A 14,894-nucleotide genomic window follows, 5' to 3' on the forward strand; every position below is an offset into this window, starting at 1 on the left:
CTTCTGCCCTGGGGCCTGTGCATCTCTGCCTGAGGATAATCCAGCCCTAGAAGAGCAGGGAGCATGAAAATGCCCAGGCTTTGGCACTCGGCCACTGGTATGTCCTCCCACCTCCATACCTGGTGATGATCTGAGTTTCTTTCCTCTGAGGAGACTACAGCCACACCATCCTGAATGCGCCCAATCTTGTCTACTTTTCCTCGGAGGCAATGGTGTCTCAATTACAGAAAAGTCCCTTTCTCACAGAAAAGTGCCTTTCTCCCTCTTTCCCTGTGCCAGCTTTGAGGCAAGAAATGTTTCTGTGCACCAGAGCACCTGAATACCTGCTTGTTCCTGCAGGTTGTTGTTAGGGGTTTGAGCTTCCTGGTGCCAGGGCTCCTCCAGGAAGCCCTCTCTGACCACTACAGACTGGATCCCACGTCTGGATCCACGTGCGTCTACGCACGTATGCGACCTTGAACATCAGGCAGCTTCTTCCCAAGGCCTGACTCCTATAGGCCTCCCTGTGAGGTCCACCGACCTCAGAGCAGAACTCCAAGGCATTCTTGGCCTTCTAAGCTGGCGAACGACAGTGCCGAAAGCTGTGGGTCCTACACCATCACATGCGCAATCGTCGGCCTCTGCGGCGCCCCCAAACCGCCGCATTATTGAGTCATCTTTTGGCACGGCTTCGTCGCTATCACCCCACTCCCGGGAGCGAAGAGAGAAGTGCATCTTAACCAGGGGACGGAGAAACTACTAATGGGGTTTCCTTTAATGGTGCCGCTCTTGTGCGCCTCTGCATTGCGGGTGGGGGAGAGGGTCGGCTTCTGCCCTGGGGACTGTGCATCTCCTCCTGACAGTAACCCACCCCGGGAAGAGAAACTCCAGCGTGGGCCGGGGTCCAGGGCGCAAGGGAGACGGAGCGCCGCGCAGGGGCTGGCGCGGGCGGCTCCAGCGGGTGCAGCATCCCCAGGCACGGTCTCCTAGAGACCGCGGCGCGCGCGGGCTCCGGGGCGGTTGTCCAGGCGACGGCGCGGCGCGGCGCGGCGCGGCGCGGGCATCCCCGCGGCCCCTCCCCTGGGCGTGCGCGCGACCGGGGCGCCATGGCGGCGGCGGTGGCGGCGGCGGCCCCGAGGTCGGAGGCCGCGAGTCCGCAGTGGGCGCCGCCTGGACACGAGCGGGCCCGCGCTGCGGCCGGGCTGGGCGACTGCGAGGACGCACCGGTCCGGCCGCTGTGCAAGCCCCGCGGCATCTGCTCGCGCGCCTACTTCCTGGTGCTGATGGTGTTCGTGCACCTGTACCTGGGCAACGTGCTGGCGCTTCTGCTCTTCGTGCACTACAGCAACGGCGACGAGAGCAGCGACCCCGGGCCCCAGCGCCGCGCCCAGGGCCCCGGGCCCGCGCCGACCCTGGATCCCCTCACGCGGCTCGAGGGCATCAAGGTGAGGACTCCCGTCTCGCCGCGCTCCAGGCCCTGCACGGCGAACCCGTGACGGCCGCCGCGCAGCCCACGACCTCCACGCTGCTCCCTGCGTCGTTTGCCCCGCGCGCCCCTCCCGCTCGTCGCGCTCGGGGCCGGGGTGCCTGTACCCTCCTTGGGTGGCGTGGCCTGGGGCCCGAGCTGCCCGCAGTGCCCCTTTCCCTTAGGTGGGGCACGAGCGGAAGGTCCAGCTGGTCGCCGACAGGGATCACTTCATCCGAACCCTCAGCCTCAAGCCGCTGCTCTTTGGTAAGTCAGCTGGGCGCTCTTGGGAAGGGCCAGGGGCTGCGGTTTGGGGGGCGCCTGGAGGCTCGTTTTGGCCACGTGACTTCTGTTTTGAAAATGGCTGCTTCAAAGTAGCTCTTATCACCCAAAGGTTTCCCACAGTGAAGTACCAACCCCCACCTCTATAATAGGGTCACCGGGTGACCTTTCCACACTCCCCTCTCTGACCCCTACTCTGCAGCTGATCCTTCCATTACAGGGCTGGGCAATGTGACCCTGAGGCGATTGTCTAAACACTTCACTGAAACCATCTTTGGACACTTCCTGCCATCATTAATTCTGTCACATTCTAGAATTGGGGGAGGGTGGGAAAGACTGATAACCAGGTCCTAGCTGATCTCAGGGCCTCCGAGGAGGAATCTCACTCCCAACGTGGACCCTGTGGTCTGATGAGGGTTCTTAGGATGGAGTTGTGTTCTGCCATAAGTAGGCAAAACCTTCCAGTGTGACCTCATTTGGAATCAGCATCATAAGCTCACATTTTCTGAGCTCTGGTTATGTGCTAGGCTTCATGTGATAGTTTCAATTAATTCTTACAACCCCTCTGTGAGGTGGGTGTGGATCCCACCCTCAGGTTACTGGGTGGGAAAGTGAGACGCCAGGAGCTGGGGTTGGTTGGCCAGACTCATACAGCTAGTTCAGGGGCGAAGCTAGGATTAGAAACCAGGCAGCCTGCCTCTAGAGTCTGTACTCTATAGCCAACATGCTAGCTGAGAAGACTCTTGAAGTCCTTCAAAGACCACCAGTGCCAGCAAGGTGGCCAGACTCATGACCTCGCCCAGCATAGGTTTTCCCACCCAGCGCTGGGTACCCAGTCTCAGTGATACACTTACCTGCAGACCTGGGGCTGTTCCTGCCTGCTGGGGGATGATGCGGGTTAGGGGCTTTAAGGAGGGGGCTAGGGACCAAAGCAGAGCATTTGAGCACATGCCATTACCCCTGGGGCAGAGGGCCCTGGTTGAGAATTATGCCTAGACCTATGAGAACAATTTCATGTGCATACAGTCTAAAGGGAAATAAGTTATGTCGGTCCTGTTGTGGGAGGGGCCCTAAAAGGCTATTGTTACTATTATTATTACTACTGCGTAAGGTTGGAGTCTGTGCCAAGTGCTATTTTAAGTGCTGGGAACATAGCACTGAACAAAATAGGAAAAAACAAACAAACCAAAAAACAACAATACACACACACCTAAAGCTGACATTCAAATAAGGAGACAGACAATAAACAAATACATATGGCATGTCAGATGGTGATAAATGATTGCAGACAGATAAGGCAGAATTTCAACTGGGGTGGAAACTCTTAATAGGGTGACCAAGATAGGCCTCCCCGTGAAAGATATTTGAGCAAAGACCTCTAGGAGCTATGGGATCAAGCCAGGTGGCTGTCAAGAAAGGGTGATCCAGGCAAAGGGAACAACACTCACCCCTTTGCTGCCACACTGACATGAACAGACATGTCTGAAGGGGTTGTGTTCTCAGCCTTCTTGGGAACTGTATGCACTTAATTCAGATGTATGTCAGGTTAAATGAACCCATAACTGTACCCCTCACCCCCTAACATGCAGCTGTTGCATCAAAGTCCTACAATGCAGAGAATGAGAAACCCAAACCCCATAAATGTAGGAAGCAGGAGAAATCTGATGCAAGGTAAACTGGTTCTGGTTAAGCCATCAGATGGGTCTGTGTATCCAGAAATTACGAGGGACATGGCTGGGAGAATTGGAGGGCTCCAGCTGCAGCAGGAACCTCCAGCTGTGGCCCCCATTTTCTCCCAACTCTTACATTGACTTTGAGTCTGCTGCTGGACGGTGTCCCAGGTTTTACCGAGGAAGTCCTGGGGCTTGCTCCTTGGTGAAACGAGGTGAGCCATATGAAGAAGAGATCAGTGATTATAGGAAGTCCCCTTGTGAGGCAGGGAAAGGGGAGAGGATGTCGGGGGGAGGCAGTTACTGAATGCTATGGTGTTGGATGGATCCAAAGAAGGAAGCCTTACCTCAAGAAGAAGCAGTGTCTGTCTTCTGTACCTGCCCGTTTATTCATCTACTGTCACCCCAAAAAGGCAGGAGGGCCCAAGGAGAATGGGCCTGCTGTGGGCTCTACCACCTCTGCCTTGCTGCTCCTGGCTCCAAACCTGTGACCCTCGGCCTCAGGGACCCAAGATGCCAGGGCTTGAGGGGTGGGTGTTCAGGATGTAAGCTAGGGCAGGGGATTGGGTTCTACCCCAGAGTGCCCCCATCTCCAGGGGAGGGAGCCCCACCACTTCCTGGGGAAGAGTCTCTCCCTTTGGGAAACATTTCTTGTTTCCCACCTTTGTCCCTAGAGACCTGGGGCAAGTGGGACCTGGGCCACCAAGGTCCTACTCTGAGTTCTTGGCATAATACCTACTTGACTGTGGTAGGCATTTCACAAGGATTTGGACCATCAGAAGTCAGCTGAGGACTTTGTCCTGTTCAGTTCAGAAGGGAGGTGTTCCAGTTTTGAGTCATTATCATCTCTCTGGGGACATTGCTGCCTTTCACGGCTCCCCTCTCCTTCCATCCCACCCTACCCCCATTCTGTGTCTAAACAGATCAATCTTACCACCCCCTTCCTTAAAAGTCTCCAAGATCCCCACTTCACCTCTAAGTGTCATTTGGTGGTGCCCTCATCTCCTGCTGCCCCTTCCTCACTCCCTGCTGTCCCCAAGCTCATGCTGCCTTGGGGCCTTTGTACGTGCTGTGCCCTCCACCAGAAAGCTCAGACCTGGCTCTTCCCACAGAGGGTGCCTTCCTCTCCATTGGGCCTCTGCGCACACATCCCCTCCTCAGAGACCTCTCTTGACCTCAAACTGGTCTTAAGAGGTTCCCAGACACCCTTGCATCAGCCTGCTTGGTTTTCTTCTCGGCACTTAGCATCACTGGAGACTATCTTCTCTATTTGTCATCTGTACCTCTGCCCCTAAAGGTGAGCTGCATGCGGGAGAGGCCTGATTTGTGCTGGCAGTGTAGTCAGCAGCCGGAGTCGTGTCCACTGCTGGTCATTACTGGCTGGCTGGAGGGATTTACTGGGCACTCAGCCAGACCAGCACCTGTCTGCTTGCTCAAGAGTGACCTCCCACCACCCTGGCCCCCTGATTTGGCATTCCCTTCAAGAGCCACAGGGGGCACTTCCAGAAGGCCAACAAGAGTTTTGGCCCATTTTCGTAACTGTTTAAGGTCAATGAGTAACTGACACCAGTACACAAAACAATTTATCTTAAAACCATGACTGCTTTATCATAGGATTTCCAAGTCAGCTCAAGAAAATAATTAGGCAGTTATTTAAGACGACTGTATTCTTGACAAACACTGGAGGCCCAGAAATAGGGAAAAAACTGTGTGTGTGTATATAAGATCAGGTTTGTAAGCAGCTTAATGCAGTTTTCTGTATGGATTTCTCCCCACTCCCTTTGCTTTTCCATGGGCCTGCAGCTTGGTGGAACTGTGGGCTCAGTAAAGGTCAGGCAGATAAAACTGAGTCTGTGGGGCTTGACAAGCAGCACCCCGCCCAGGATGAGCATAGCCTGAGGCTTTGCACCTGCCCTGAGACAGCTTGGGCTGCTAGGGCTTGTGGGCATTAGCCAGGCTGTCATCCCAGGCCTGGGAAGGACAGAAGGACAGAAAGGTGGTCTTGCCTACCCAGCACACACTACCCTGCCAGGGAGCCAATCTCCTTCGTGTCTGGGCAGAGCACTGTAGTTCAGGAAGGGGCCCCTTAGCTGTGACCACAGAAGTGGGCTTCTGCCCCGCTTGGGCCCTTCCTGGGGTTCCTCTGGACTCTGGTCTGCAAATATCCATGAAGGGCAGCAGATAGAGGGTTTTATGTATGTCCAGGGCAGCACGGGCTCTCCCTGCCTGTGTTAACCCCTATTCTGGGCATTGGTGATGGTGCCACCTGCGCACAGCCAGCTGCAGATGTCGGTGGCCTTGGCTCCAAACATAGGCCGTGGTTACCAGCAGCCGGGGGCCCTGCACCTCCCCACTTAGCACGTAGGTCCCAGCATGCCTTCCTCGCAAGAGGTTGTGCACGCACGTGGCATCCAGCTGCAGCCAGCGACGCAGAGTAGGGGCCAGTTCCACGGCAGGCAGTGGGCCCGCCTTCAGCACCTCTAGCCGGGAGTCCAGGTGGCAGTCTGAGAGACCAAAGGATGACCCGTTGCATCGGGAGAGCCTAACCTTCACTGCTGAATGGGATCAGAGGAGTGGGGTGATGCACAGGGCCTGGAGGAGTAACCCCATCCCCTCCACCTGCTGAACCACACCCTCTTTGATGCTCTGCTCTTAATCGGGGTCCTAGAGAAGGGCTGAAGTCCTGGCTGCCACCCTCTTAGGCAGATTTGTTAGGTGTGTTGTTTTAGCAATGCCACGCTTATTAAAGGCATTTATTTTGTGGCTCTAACCAGGTATGTAGCATTTGAGTGTTCCCTCTTTCATTTTTCTTACACCGAGCTGGGAGCTGGGATGGAGGCACTTGTGAGGTGGGTGTAAGGGGTGCTGGACGCTAGGGGCTCACCAAAGTCGCTGGCACAGAGCGCGTCCAGGACCTCGTTGGAGGAGCGGGCGTCCTGCAACTCACAGTCCCTGCAGCTGGCCTGCGGCACTGGGGGGGAGGGGCCGAGTGAGGCTCCGCCGGGAGCCAGTAGGGGAGGGGCCGCCAGCGCGGGGGAGGGGGGCCCTCCCGCTGGTCCCCGGTTCTTCACCCTTTCTGAGACCCGCTGCTGTGGCCGCTCCCTTGTCTCCCCTACCAGAGAGACCCGTGTGCCTGGCCCTGCGGGCAGTGGCTTGGTAGGGTGAGGAGCTGCCGGTGGGCCGGGCCTGGGAGCCGTGCGGGGACTCACGTGGGCGGCCCAGGCGGGAGCCGTTGGAGAGAGCCGCGACGCAGAGCCCGTGGCCGGCGGGGAAGCGGCCGCAGTGCAGGATGGCCGGCCAGGGGTAGCCGTAGCAGGCCATGATGGGCGCACAGCTGGCCTGCACGGCCTCACACAGGCTGCGGCACGGGTAGATGATCCTGCGGAGGTGGGGGGGGGGGGGGGGGCGGGGGGGGGGGGGGGGGGGGGGGAGGATGGAAGGATCGGGGCGACAGGGCTCTCAGGACCGGGCTTCCTGGACTCCGGGTTGGGCTCCCCTCCCTCCTTCCCGCGCCTCCCCCCACCCTGCGCCCCCCGCAGCTCCCAGTACAGAGGCGCAGCCTGGGACTTCGCGGTTGCTGGGCAACGACACCTGGTCACCTAGCAACAGCTCTCAGCCCGGCTTGCCTCCAGCCCAGCGCTTCGGTCTTACAGCCCCCACCGTCCTCGCGTGGCCCGGGCTGCTTTCCAGCTTCCCAGCGCACCTCCCCCTCCAGCTTGGGCGGACGTCCAGTGCCCTGGAGAGGGTTGTATGTGAAGCGCCCTGCGCTCTGGGCCTTCACTCCCCATCTTGGAGGGAGAAAGCAGAGCCCTCCCTCTTGTCCTGAAAGGCCTGTGGGAGACTGCAGTTTCTGGCCAGGGCTGGGGTTGGCAAAGAGCAGAGGCCCGATCACTGGATTCTGAAAGAGCCCATTCTTGGTGCTACTGGCATGGTCACCCTGAGGCTCTGGGACAGTCCCTCACTCTGCAAAGGAGGAACTGAAGGAGCTGTTGTTCCCGGGGTAGGTTAGGCTGGAGAAGAGGAATCAACCTTGCAATCTCTGGGCTCAGAGAAAAGGCCCTCAGATGAGCTCCATCTCTTGCCAGGATCCCTTGGGCAGACAGTTTCCACACCTCACTGGAGAGGGGCTTCCAGCCCCCCAGCCCAAAGCAGCCTACCCATTTGCCATACCTTGACATTTAAGAGCCCTTGATGCCAACAATGCTCACCATTGATGGTCCCCTGCTTATGTCTCCTCTGTCCCATGGGCACCTGCTCCCCTGGGCCAGGAACACCCTGACAGGACAATCCTTCATTTCCCTCCCCACCCCTGTCGGCCCTCAGCACTGAGAGGTACACGGCAATGGTTAGTGAACAGGCCTTGGCAGAGGAAAGGCCACCCCCTCCCCCCCCCCACCTAGGAGCCCCTGCCCTACCTGTCGAGGCACACAGGGGCAAAGAGGGAGCAGAGGAAGAGGCGGGCATCAGGGTGGCACTCCCTGGCCAGCAGGGGCAGCCAGCTGACTGACTGCTGGAGAGCCTCGGCCGCTGTATCATGATCCAGCAAGTTGGGCAGCCGCATCTCTGTGTAGCCAATGTCGTGGCACAGGGCCATGGCTTGGGGAATGGGCATGCACCGTGTGGGGCCCCGGGGGGGCCCTGCCCCACTGCCCCCCAGCAGCACCACCAGCACCGCTAACAGCCACAGCCCCTGGTCCATCACCTGCTTTGTCTGCCTTGGTCTTAATGGGCTGAGGCTGAGGCCTATATAGGTCTGTGCCCACACCCCAGGAGCCAGGGTTTGTGCAGGTCCCAGGTGCGGGGACCCATCTGGTTAGGCCCCAGTGTGCTGGCCTGGGCCGTTTGCATTTGATTAGCACACTGCAGGGGCCTGTAGAGGTTGGCGGCATCTTTGGGCCTGCGGATTACCAGCACTTAATAAACTGAAGAAACCTGGGCCTGTGTTTTTTCTTTTTCTGGTTTACTTTTCTTGTTTGTTTATTTGTTTTTTAAGCTACCAGGAGGTGACTGTTGATTAGCAGTTTGGTCGAACCCATTGTCCAGAGCTGCGCCTCCCCTCCCCCCACAGTGGATGGCTCACACCCTTTCTGGGTTTGCTGGGTTGGGGGTCAAGCAGGCCTGGGTGGGGGCCTTTATCCTACCCTCAGTGTCATCACATCTGGGTCATCTATCCAGGGAAGCTGAATGTGGTCTTGAGCATGGACTCTGGAATACAACAGCCCTGGAGGCCCCGGGCAAGTCGCTCACGTCTCTGTGCCTGCCATGCGTCATGGATAAGAAAGGCAAATTGAGAGGGCCCGGCTTTCTAGGGTGAGTGTAGGGATTAAGGAGCCGATGATGTGCTTAGGACAGGACACAGAATCTGTGCCACCTCAGTGTGATCTGCTGTGATAACCACTAGAAACCTTTCCAGTCCTGGCTCTGAACAGCCATTTTCCTTCCTCTTGGCAACGCCTGGACCTTAACGCTGGGAGCATAACCCAGAGAGGTGGTAGGCAGCTCTGCAGTTCTGAGGGTCACTGTGGCAGTGGGGCCCTGCCTCCAGTCGGTTCCTCTGTGGGCCTCTTGGTCCCCATCTAACGAAGTCCTCTCTCCTAGGAAGGAGGGAAGGAAGCAGGGCCCACGCTCCTGTCTACGAGTGCCTGGGGCCATTGGGATGTGAGCTCCCCAGGTGTGAGACTCACTTTCCAGCTTGACCAAGCTGCTTGTGGAGCTGGTGTGGGGGCATCCAGCCACTGGAGCCAAGCCCCAAGCCTGCCTGGCCTTTACTCAGACTTAGAGGCATGACGTTCAGTGTACACTTGTTTCCAAAGCAAAGGACACCTGGGGCATCTTCTCAGCATCTGCCAAAAACCTAAGAGACCTCCACTGACGGATGTGCCAGCACTGGGCCACTCAGCCTTGGGCAGATGGTCAGCGCCCACTTGTGCAGGAGAGTGGAGGGCAAGGACTGGCCTACAGCACTGAATGTTCTACACTTTGTATTTGAACAATCCTGAAAAGCAAAAATGAAAGCAAAACCCAGTCGCCATCACCCCACTTTAAAATATGTACCCAATCAGAAGTGGAGGTCAACCCTCTGGCCTTCAGTCCCACCCCAAGGTGGCTGAGCCCCTGCTCAGCTTAGCTCTAGCAAGCGTCCCAGGGCTCCCCTGGGAAATGTGTGCTCTTGGCATCAAAGAAAAAAAGCCCCACATTCCAAATGCTAGCCAACCTATGCAGGACAACTCAATCCTGGGGTCAGAGTCCAGTGTAGAGGCAGAGGGGTGTGTGAAGTCCCGACCTGGGGACCACCAGGGGACAGGAGTACCTCAGGAGCTCTGCAGAGAAGAAGGCACTGGTTGAATCGGTGCCCTGGCTCAGTCCTTGGCCTCACCCACCTCCTCTTCTGGCAGAAATCCCTGGCTTCCTGAGTGATGAGGAGTGTCGGCTCATCATCCACCTGGCCCAGATGAAGGGGTTACAGCGCAGCCAGATTCTGCCCACTGAAGAATACGAGGAGGCAATGGGCACAATGCAGGTCAGCCAGCTGGACCTCTTCCGGCTGCTGGACCAGAACCGTGATGGTCGCCTGCAGCTCCGTGAGGTTGGGATCCTGGGGCCTGGAGTAGGCCCAGGGTGGGAGTGCCTAGAATTGTCTTTCTGGTGGCCTGCTCAGCCCTGGCCCCAAGAGTCAGGTGCCATCTCAGATCAGCTGGGGCATGCCCAGTTCCAGGGTCCCTCCTTATCCTTCCCTGGAGAGCCCCTTGCTGCCTTGGGAACCCCAGAAGGTAGCAGGAGAATCCCCCTGGGGGTGATGACATTTATTATCACAATTCCTGGGTGGTGTGCCATCTGTGGTCTGGGTTCCTTGCTGCCATGGCTGGGGACCCCACAGAACTCATGGAGGTCTGAGGGTAGCCAGAAGTCTGCATTTCTCTTTTATATGCCTCTCACACCAGGCTTCTGACAGAGGTCTTGGCAGGGTGTAGGGTCCCTTGCCTATGCAGAGTGGCCCACTGAGCCTGGTCTTCTTGACAAGCCTGGTGGTCATGCCCTGGCCAGGCCTCCCCTTGATGCCTACTCCCTGTTCACACCCAGGCCTTGGCCTCCCCCATCTAACCTGGAGTATCTGAGTGGGTCACAGTCCTGTCTTCCTCCAACCAGCTGACAGTGCTGGCCATGAAGGCCACAGTCCCAACAGGACCAGGAATGCCTATGGCCCACAGGTCTCTCAGCTGTCTTCCTGGCCACCGCCCCAGATGCCTGTGGGCCTCTCTCTGCCTACCCTCCCTTCAGCTCAGGGACCTCAGGCTCTGTCCTGTGTCCTCACCCATTACCTCATCACCTGAACCCTTAGCCCTTACAGCAAGAACTGGGTGGCTGTCTATGCTCTGGTGGCTCTCCATCATTGGGGCCACTCCACTGAGGGACCATCTTGTGCTTCAGGTCCTGGCCCAGACTCGCCTGGGAAATGGACGGTGGATGACTCCAGAGAACATTCAGGAGATGTACTCTGCGATCAAGGCTGACCCTGATGGTGATGGTGAGCTCATACCTCGCCACAGTTCTGTCCCTATGAGCCTCCTGCCCCCCGTATACCCAGCTTCTAGAGCAGCCAGAGATGAGGAGGTGAGGATGCAGCCTTGCCCTCACTCCTGGGCAGTAGGCTGGGTCCTCCCATTCGCCTTGGTGACAGTCTAGAGGGCAGTTCTTGGAGGCCCTTTTGACCTCGACAGGCAGTCTGGGCTCCAGGAGGGGAGTTGCTGGTTGGCAGAGGGCTGGTGAGGCCAGCTTGAGCTTGGCTGTTCACCCTGTTTCATCTACCTCTTTCCAGCCAGGCACGGGGTCTTCCCCAGAAGACGCCCTCTCTGGTCTAACAAAGATCTTGCTTGCCTTCCTCATGCCCACCTAGAGTCATGCTAACTGCTGGGGTGCTGGAGGTGGTTTGGGTTTGGGTAGGGGAGCTGTCATGCAAGTACCCCCCCTTTGGTAATAATTCCCAGGGCGTTATTGAGGTATAGTCATCACTCACATGCCCAAGTTCTGGGCGAAATGGGGAAGGTACAACAGTGAAATAGAACTCGGAAGAATGGTCCTGTGGCTGGTGAACCCAGAGTGAAAGATCTGGCCAAGACCTGTGGCTGGAGGGGCATCATGCTGCTACTGCCCCTATGTACAGAGCTGGTGACAGGCCTACAGGCCTTGAGTGTTCCCCACCCTCAGAGAAATCTGGGCCAAACAATGGAAGGTTTCTCCCTTAGGAGCGTCTGAGTGACTGAGTTGGTTAAGCGTCCAGGTTGGGGGACAGGTGCACATGGCCCTCCGGTGGCTGAGGCCAGGGGTAGGTAGGATGCTGCAGCCTGCCCCTGAGGCCTCCTCACATGGGCTTGGGGGGCACTGATGATGGGTGCCCTGCGCAGGAGTGCTGAGCCTGCAGGAGTTCTCCGACATGGACCTTCGGGACTTCCACAAGTACATGAGGAGCCACAAGGCGGCATCCAGCGAGCTGGTGCGGAACAGCCACCACACGTGGCTCTACCAGGGTGAAGGTGCCCACCACGTCATGCGTGCCATCCGCCAGAGGTGAGCACCTCAGCAGGAGCCAGCCATGCGGGGCCCTCGCCAAGAGGACAGGCTTAATTAGCCAACTCCGGATTAAGTTCTACTTGTTAGACCAGGATTAGGACCCATTAAGAGACAGGCAATTAACAAAGGCAAATTAATCCTCATTGTGGGCAAACAATATACATTTGGGATTAGAAATAGATTGGAATGTTTGTTTTTTGCGAGTTACAGAAATGACTTATCTTTATCCACAGGACCCCCTGCCCCTGAGCAGCCAGGGGTTTTAGATAAGCAACCTCCTTCCTGGAGGGAGTGATCCCCACTCCCAATTTAGTGGAAATCTCACCTTCCCCACCCAGTGTGGTCTCTGGCATCCAGGGAGAAGGGCTCATGAGTAACCCCTTCCTGCTACTACAGGGCCAGTTGCCGTGGGGGGGGGGGGGGGGCGGGGGGCCCCCGGGGGGGGGGGGGGGGGGGGGGGGGGGGGGGGCTCGGGGCTTCCAGGGCAGGTGGACAGGGGCAGAGCTTGTGGCAGGTCTGGGGTCTGGCTTCTTCAGGGTGCCACCTTGTATGGGACTGCCCAGCTGAATGCCTGCTGCCCACCAGGGTGCTACGCCTCACCCGCCTGTCACCTGAAATCGTGGAGCTCAGCGAGCCACTGCAGGTTGTGCGGTATGGAGAGGGAGGCCACTACCATGCCCATGTGGACAGCGGGCCTGTGTACCCAGAGACCATCTGCTCCCATACCAAGCTGGTAGCCAATGAGTCTGTACCCTTCGAGACCTCCTGCCGGCAAGTACCTCCCACCTGGGGTGGCCTTCAACTCCCAGACCAGGCATTCCCGGGACATAAACACAGCCCTGCCCTAACAGTGTGCTCCTGTATGGGGCCAGGAGAGTACTGGGCCATCCTGGTTGAGGATACCCCATCTCTCTTCCCAGTTTGTTTACCAAGTGGCAGGAAAGGGGTGGCCATCTTGTCTTAGTGGCCAAACTAAGGTACCCACAGACACTGACACTTGTCCCCAGAGTGCTGAGGCAAGGGGCAAGCCTGGGTCTCCAGGTTTTTTGGCGCCCCCTCCCCTGGATCTTGATTCTCCTCCACTGCTGGAGGCCTCGGCTTCTCCCCTTGAAGCTGTGTCCCCCTCCCCTGCTCAGGCTGGGAGGCAGGTCTCTTCTCTTCATGTGACTGCTCTGGGTCAGCCCCTTCTACTCCCGGCCAGCCCTTCTGCAGGACTATGCTGCTGCTGCTAGCCTACCTTTCCCAGCCAGCCACATAATTTAGCCAAGTGCACCTGTGATCTTGGTCACACAAAACATTGTGATACACAGAAAGAGACTGGGTTTGTGGGAGGAAGGACAGGCTAGGAACATCTTGGCACTGACCTGCAGTGTTGTCACTGATCTCGGCCTGCCCTTCTGGCCCTTGGGAACCTGGGCAGCTTATCCTGCCCACAGGTAAGCCCGTGGGAGTGTCCACAACTGCTCAACGGGCCCCCTGCCTTACAGCTACATGACAGTGCTGTTTTATTTGAACAACGTCACCGGTGGGGGCGAGACTGTCTTCCCTGTAGCAGACAACAGAACCTACGATGAAATGGTAAGGGCCAACCAGGCTGTTACTCTGGTGGGATGGCAGGGCCTTGGGCAATCATAGTATATACCCCTCCAGACCTGGGATGATGGGCCCAAGTGACCCCCTGGGCACTTCTGACTGGTTTCCCTCTGGCCACTTTTGGCTGCCTGGCCTTGGCTCTTGGCCATACAGCGGGGGTTTTGAAAACCCCACCATCCTGCTGCCCACAGAGTCTGATTCAGGATGATGTTGATCTCCGTGATACTCGGAGGCACTGTGACAAGGGGAACCTGCGTGTCAAGCCCCAGCAGGGCACAGCAGTCTTCTGGTACAACTACCTGCCTGATGGACAAGGTGAGGGCCTGTGACCAGGCCAAGGGTGCCTTCAGGGAAGCTTCCCTTTAACCAGCCCAGAGACCCCCCCCCCCCGAGGGATGTTTCCAGCACCCCTACAAATGTTTTCCTGCCCCCGGTGCCTCCTAAACATCATCCTCAGTGACTTCAGCGGCCTGCACCTGTGTAGCCTCCTGGGTTATCTTGACCCCTGTGATTGATTCCCTGATGCTCCAGCCTTCCAGCTCACTGGGGCTGGGACACATCTGTCACCAACCCAGGCTGCGGACAGGTCTGGCAGCAAGAAAGCTGGTTTCAGAAGACCAGGAGTGTTGTCAGTGCGTTAGTTGGAGAGAGATGCTGAGCCCCGCATGGAGGCCGTGGGGCCAGATTTTGCCACCTATGTGTGCACGGCTGGGCCCACCTTGGCCATGCCCTTGGCCTATATGAGGTCAAGCTCAGGTCAACGCCGCCTAGAGTCCCTCTGGTCACCTCCCTTGCTCACACCATCCTCCTCTCCTAGGTTGGGTGGGCGACGTGGACGACTACTCCCTGCACGGGGGCTGCCTGGTCACAAGCGGCACTAAGTGGATCGCCAACAACTGGATCAATGTGGACCCCAGCCGGGCGCGGCAGGCGCTATTCCAGCAGGAGATGGCGCGCCTGGCCCGCGAAGGTGGCACCGACTCCCAGCCAGAGTGGGCCCTGGACCGGGCCTACCGCGACGCGCGTGTGGAGCTCTGAGGGGAGTGTCGGCCTCAGCCCCCAGTCCCAGGCCGCCCGCCGCCCCAGGTCGGGGGACCTGCCGTCCCCCTGTCCAGATGCCGGCCAAAGGCCTGGCCGATGTCTTGCCCCATCCCCGCCTCCAGCCGCGATTAGGGCACAGTTCCTATATTCGTGTTATTTATTGTGTACAGACCCATGCTGCCCCCTCAAATAAAACTACACGGCTTTGAGCCGCGGGGCCGAGAAGCCGCAGGTCGGGTCGGGGGGAGGTAGATTGGGCCGGTAGGAGCCCGCCGCAGCGCTCGGCGAGCGTCACG

The 14,894-nt window shown here is 58.1% G+C and overlaps 1 protein-coding gene across 1 annotated transcript; it reads left to right on the top strand.

The window, feature by feature from the left end:
- Positions 1 to 1,085: 1,085 nt before the first annotated feature.
- Positions 1,086 to 14,815, top strand: P4HTM (prolyl 4-hydroxylase, transmembrane). Its single transcript, XM_032411248.1, has 9 exons — positions 1,086 to 1,424; positions 1,630 to 1,711; positions 9,792 to 9,982; positions 10,825 to 10,921; positions 11,799 to 11,961; positions 12,550 to 12,735; positions 13,452 to 13,542; positions 13,749 to 13,872; positions 14,375 to 14,815. The coding sequence occupies exons 1-9, from the start codon at positions 1,086 to 1,088 to the stop codon at positions 14,593 to 14,595; spliced, it is 1,494 nt and encodes a 497-aa protein (XP_032267139.1). The 3' UTR covers positions 14,596 to 14,815.
- Positions 14,816 to 14,894: the final 79 nt, after the last annotated feature.

Source organism: Phoca vitulina, unplaced genomic scaffold, assembly GCF_004348235.1.
Source record: "Phoca vitulina isolate PV1807 unplaced genomic scaffold, GSC_HSeal_1.0 scaffold13, whole genome shotgun sequence".
NCBI lineage: Eukaryota > Metazoa > Chordata > Mammalia > Carnivora > Phocidae > Phoca > Phoca vitulina.

What these genes read in the sequence shown, in the direction of transcription:
- P4HTM (XM_032411248.1), top strand. Translation starts at nt 1,086, where the DNA reads ATGGCGGCGGCGGTGGCGGCGGCGGCCCCGAGGTCGGAGGCCGCGAGT. An exon ending in GTCGCCTGCAGCTCCGTGAG is followed by an intron (nt 9,983 to 10,824) that starts GTTGGGATCCTG and finishes CTTGTGCTTCAG; the next exon opens with GTCCTGGCCCAGACTCGCCT. An exon ending in ACAGAACCTACGATGAAATG is followed by an intron (nt 13,543 to 13,748) that starts GTAAGGGCCAAC and finishes TGCTGCCCACAG; the next exon opens with AGTCTGATTCAGGATGATGT.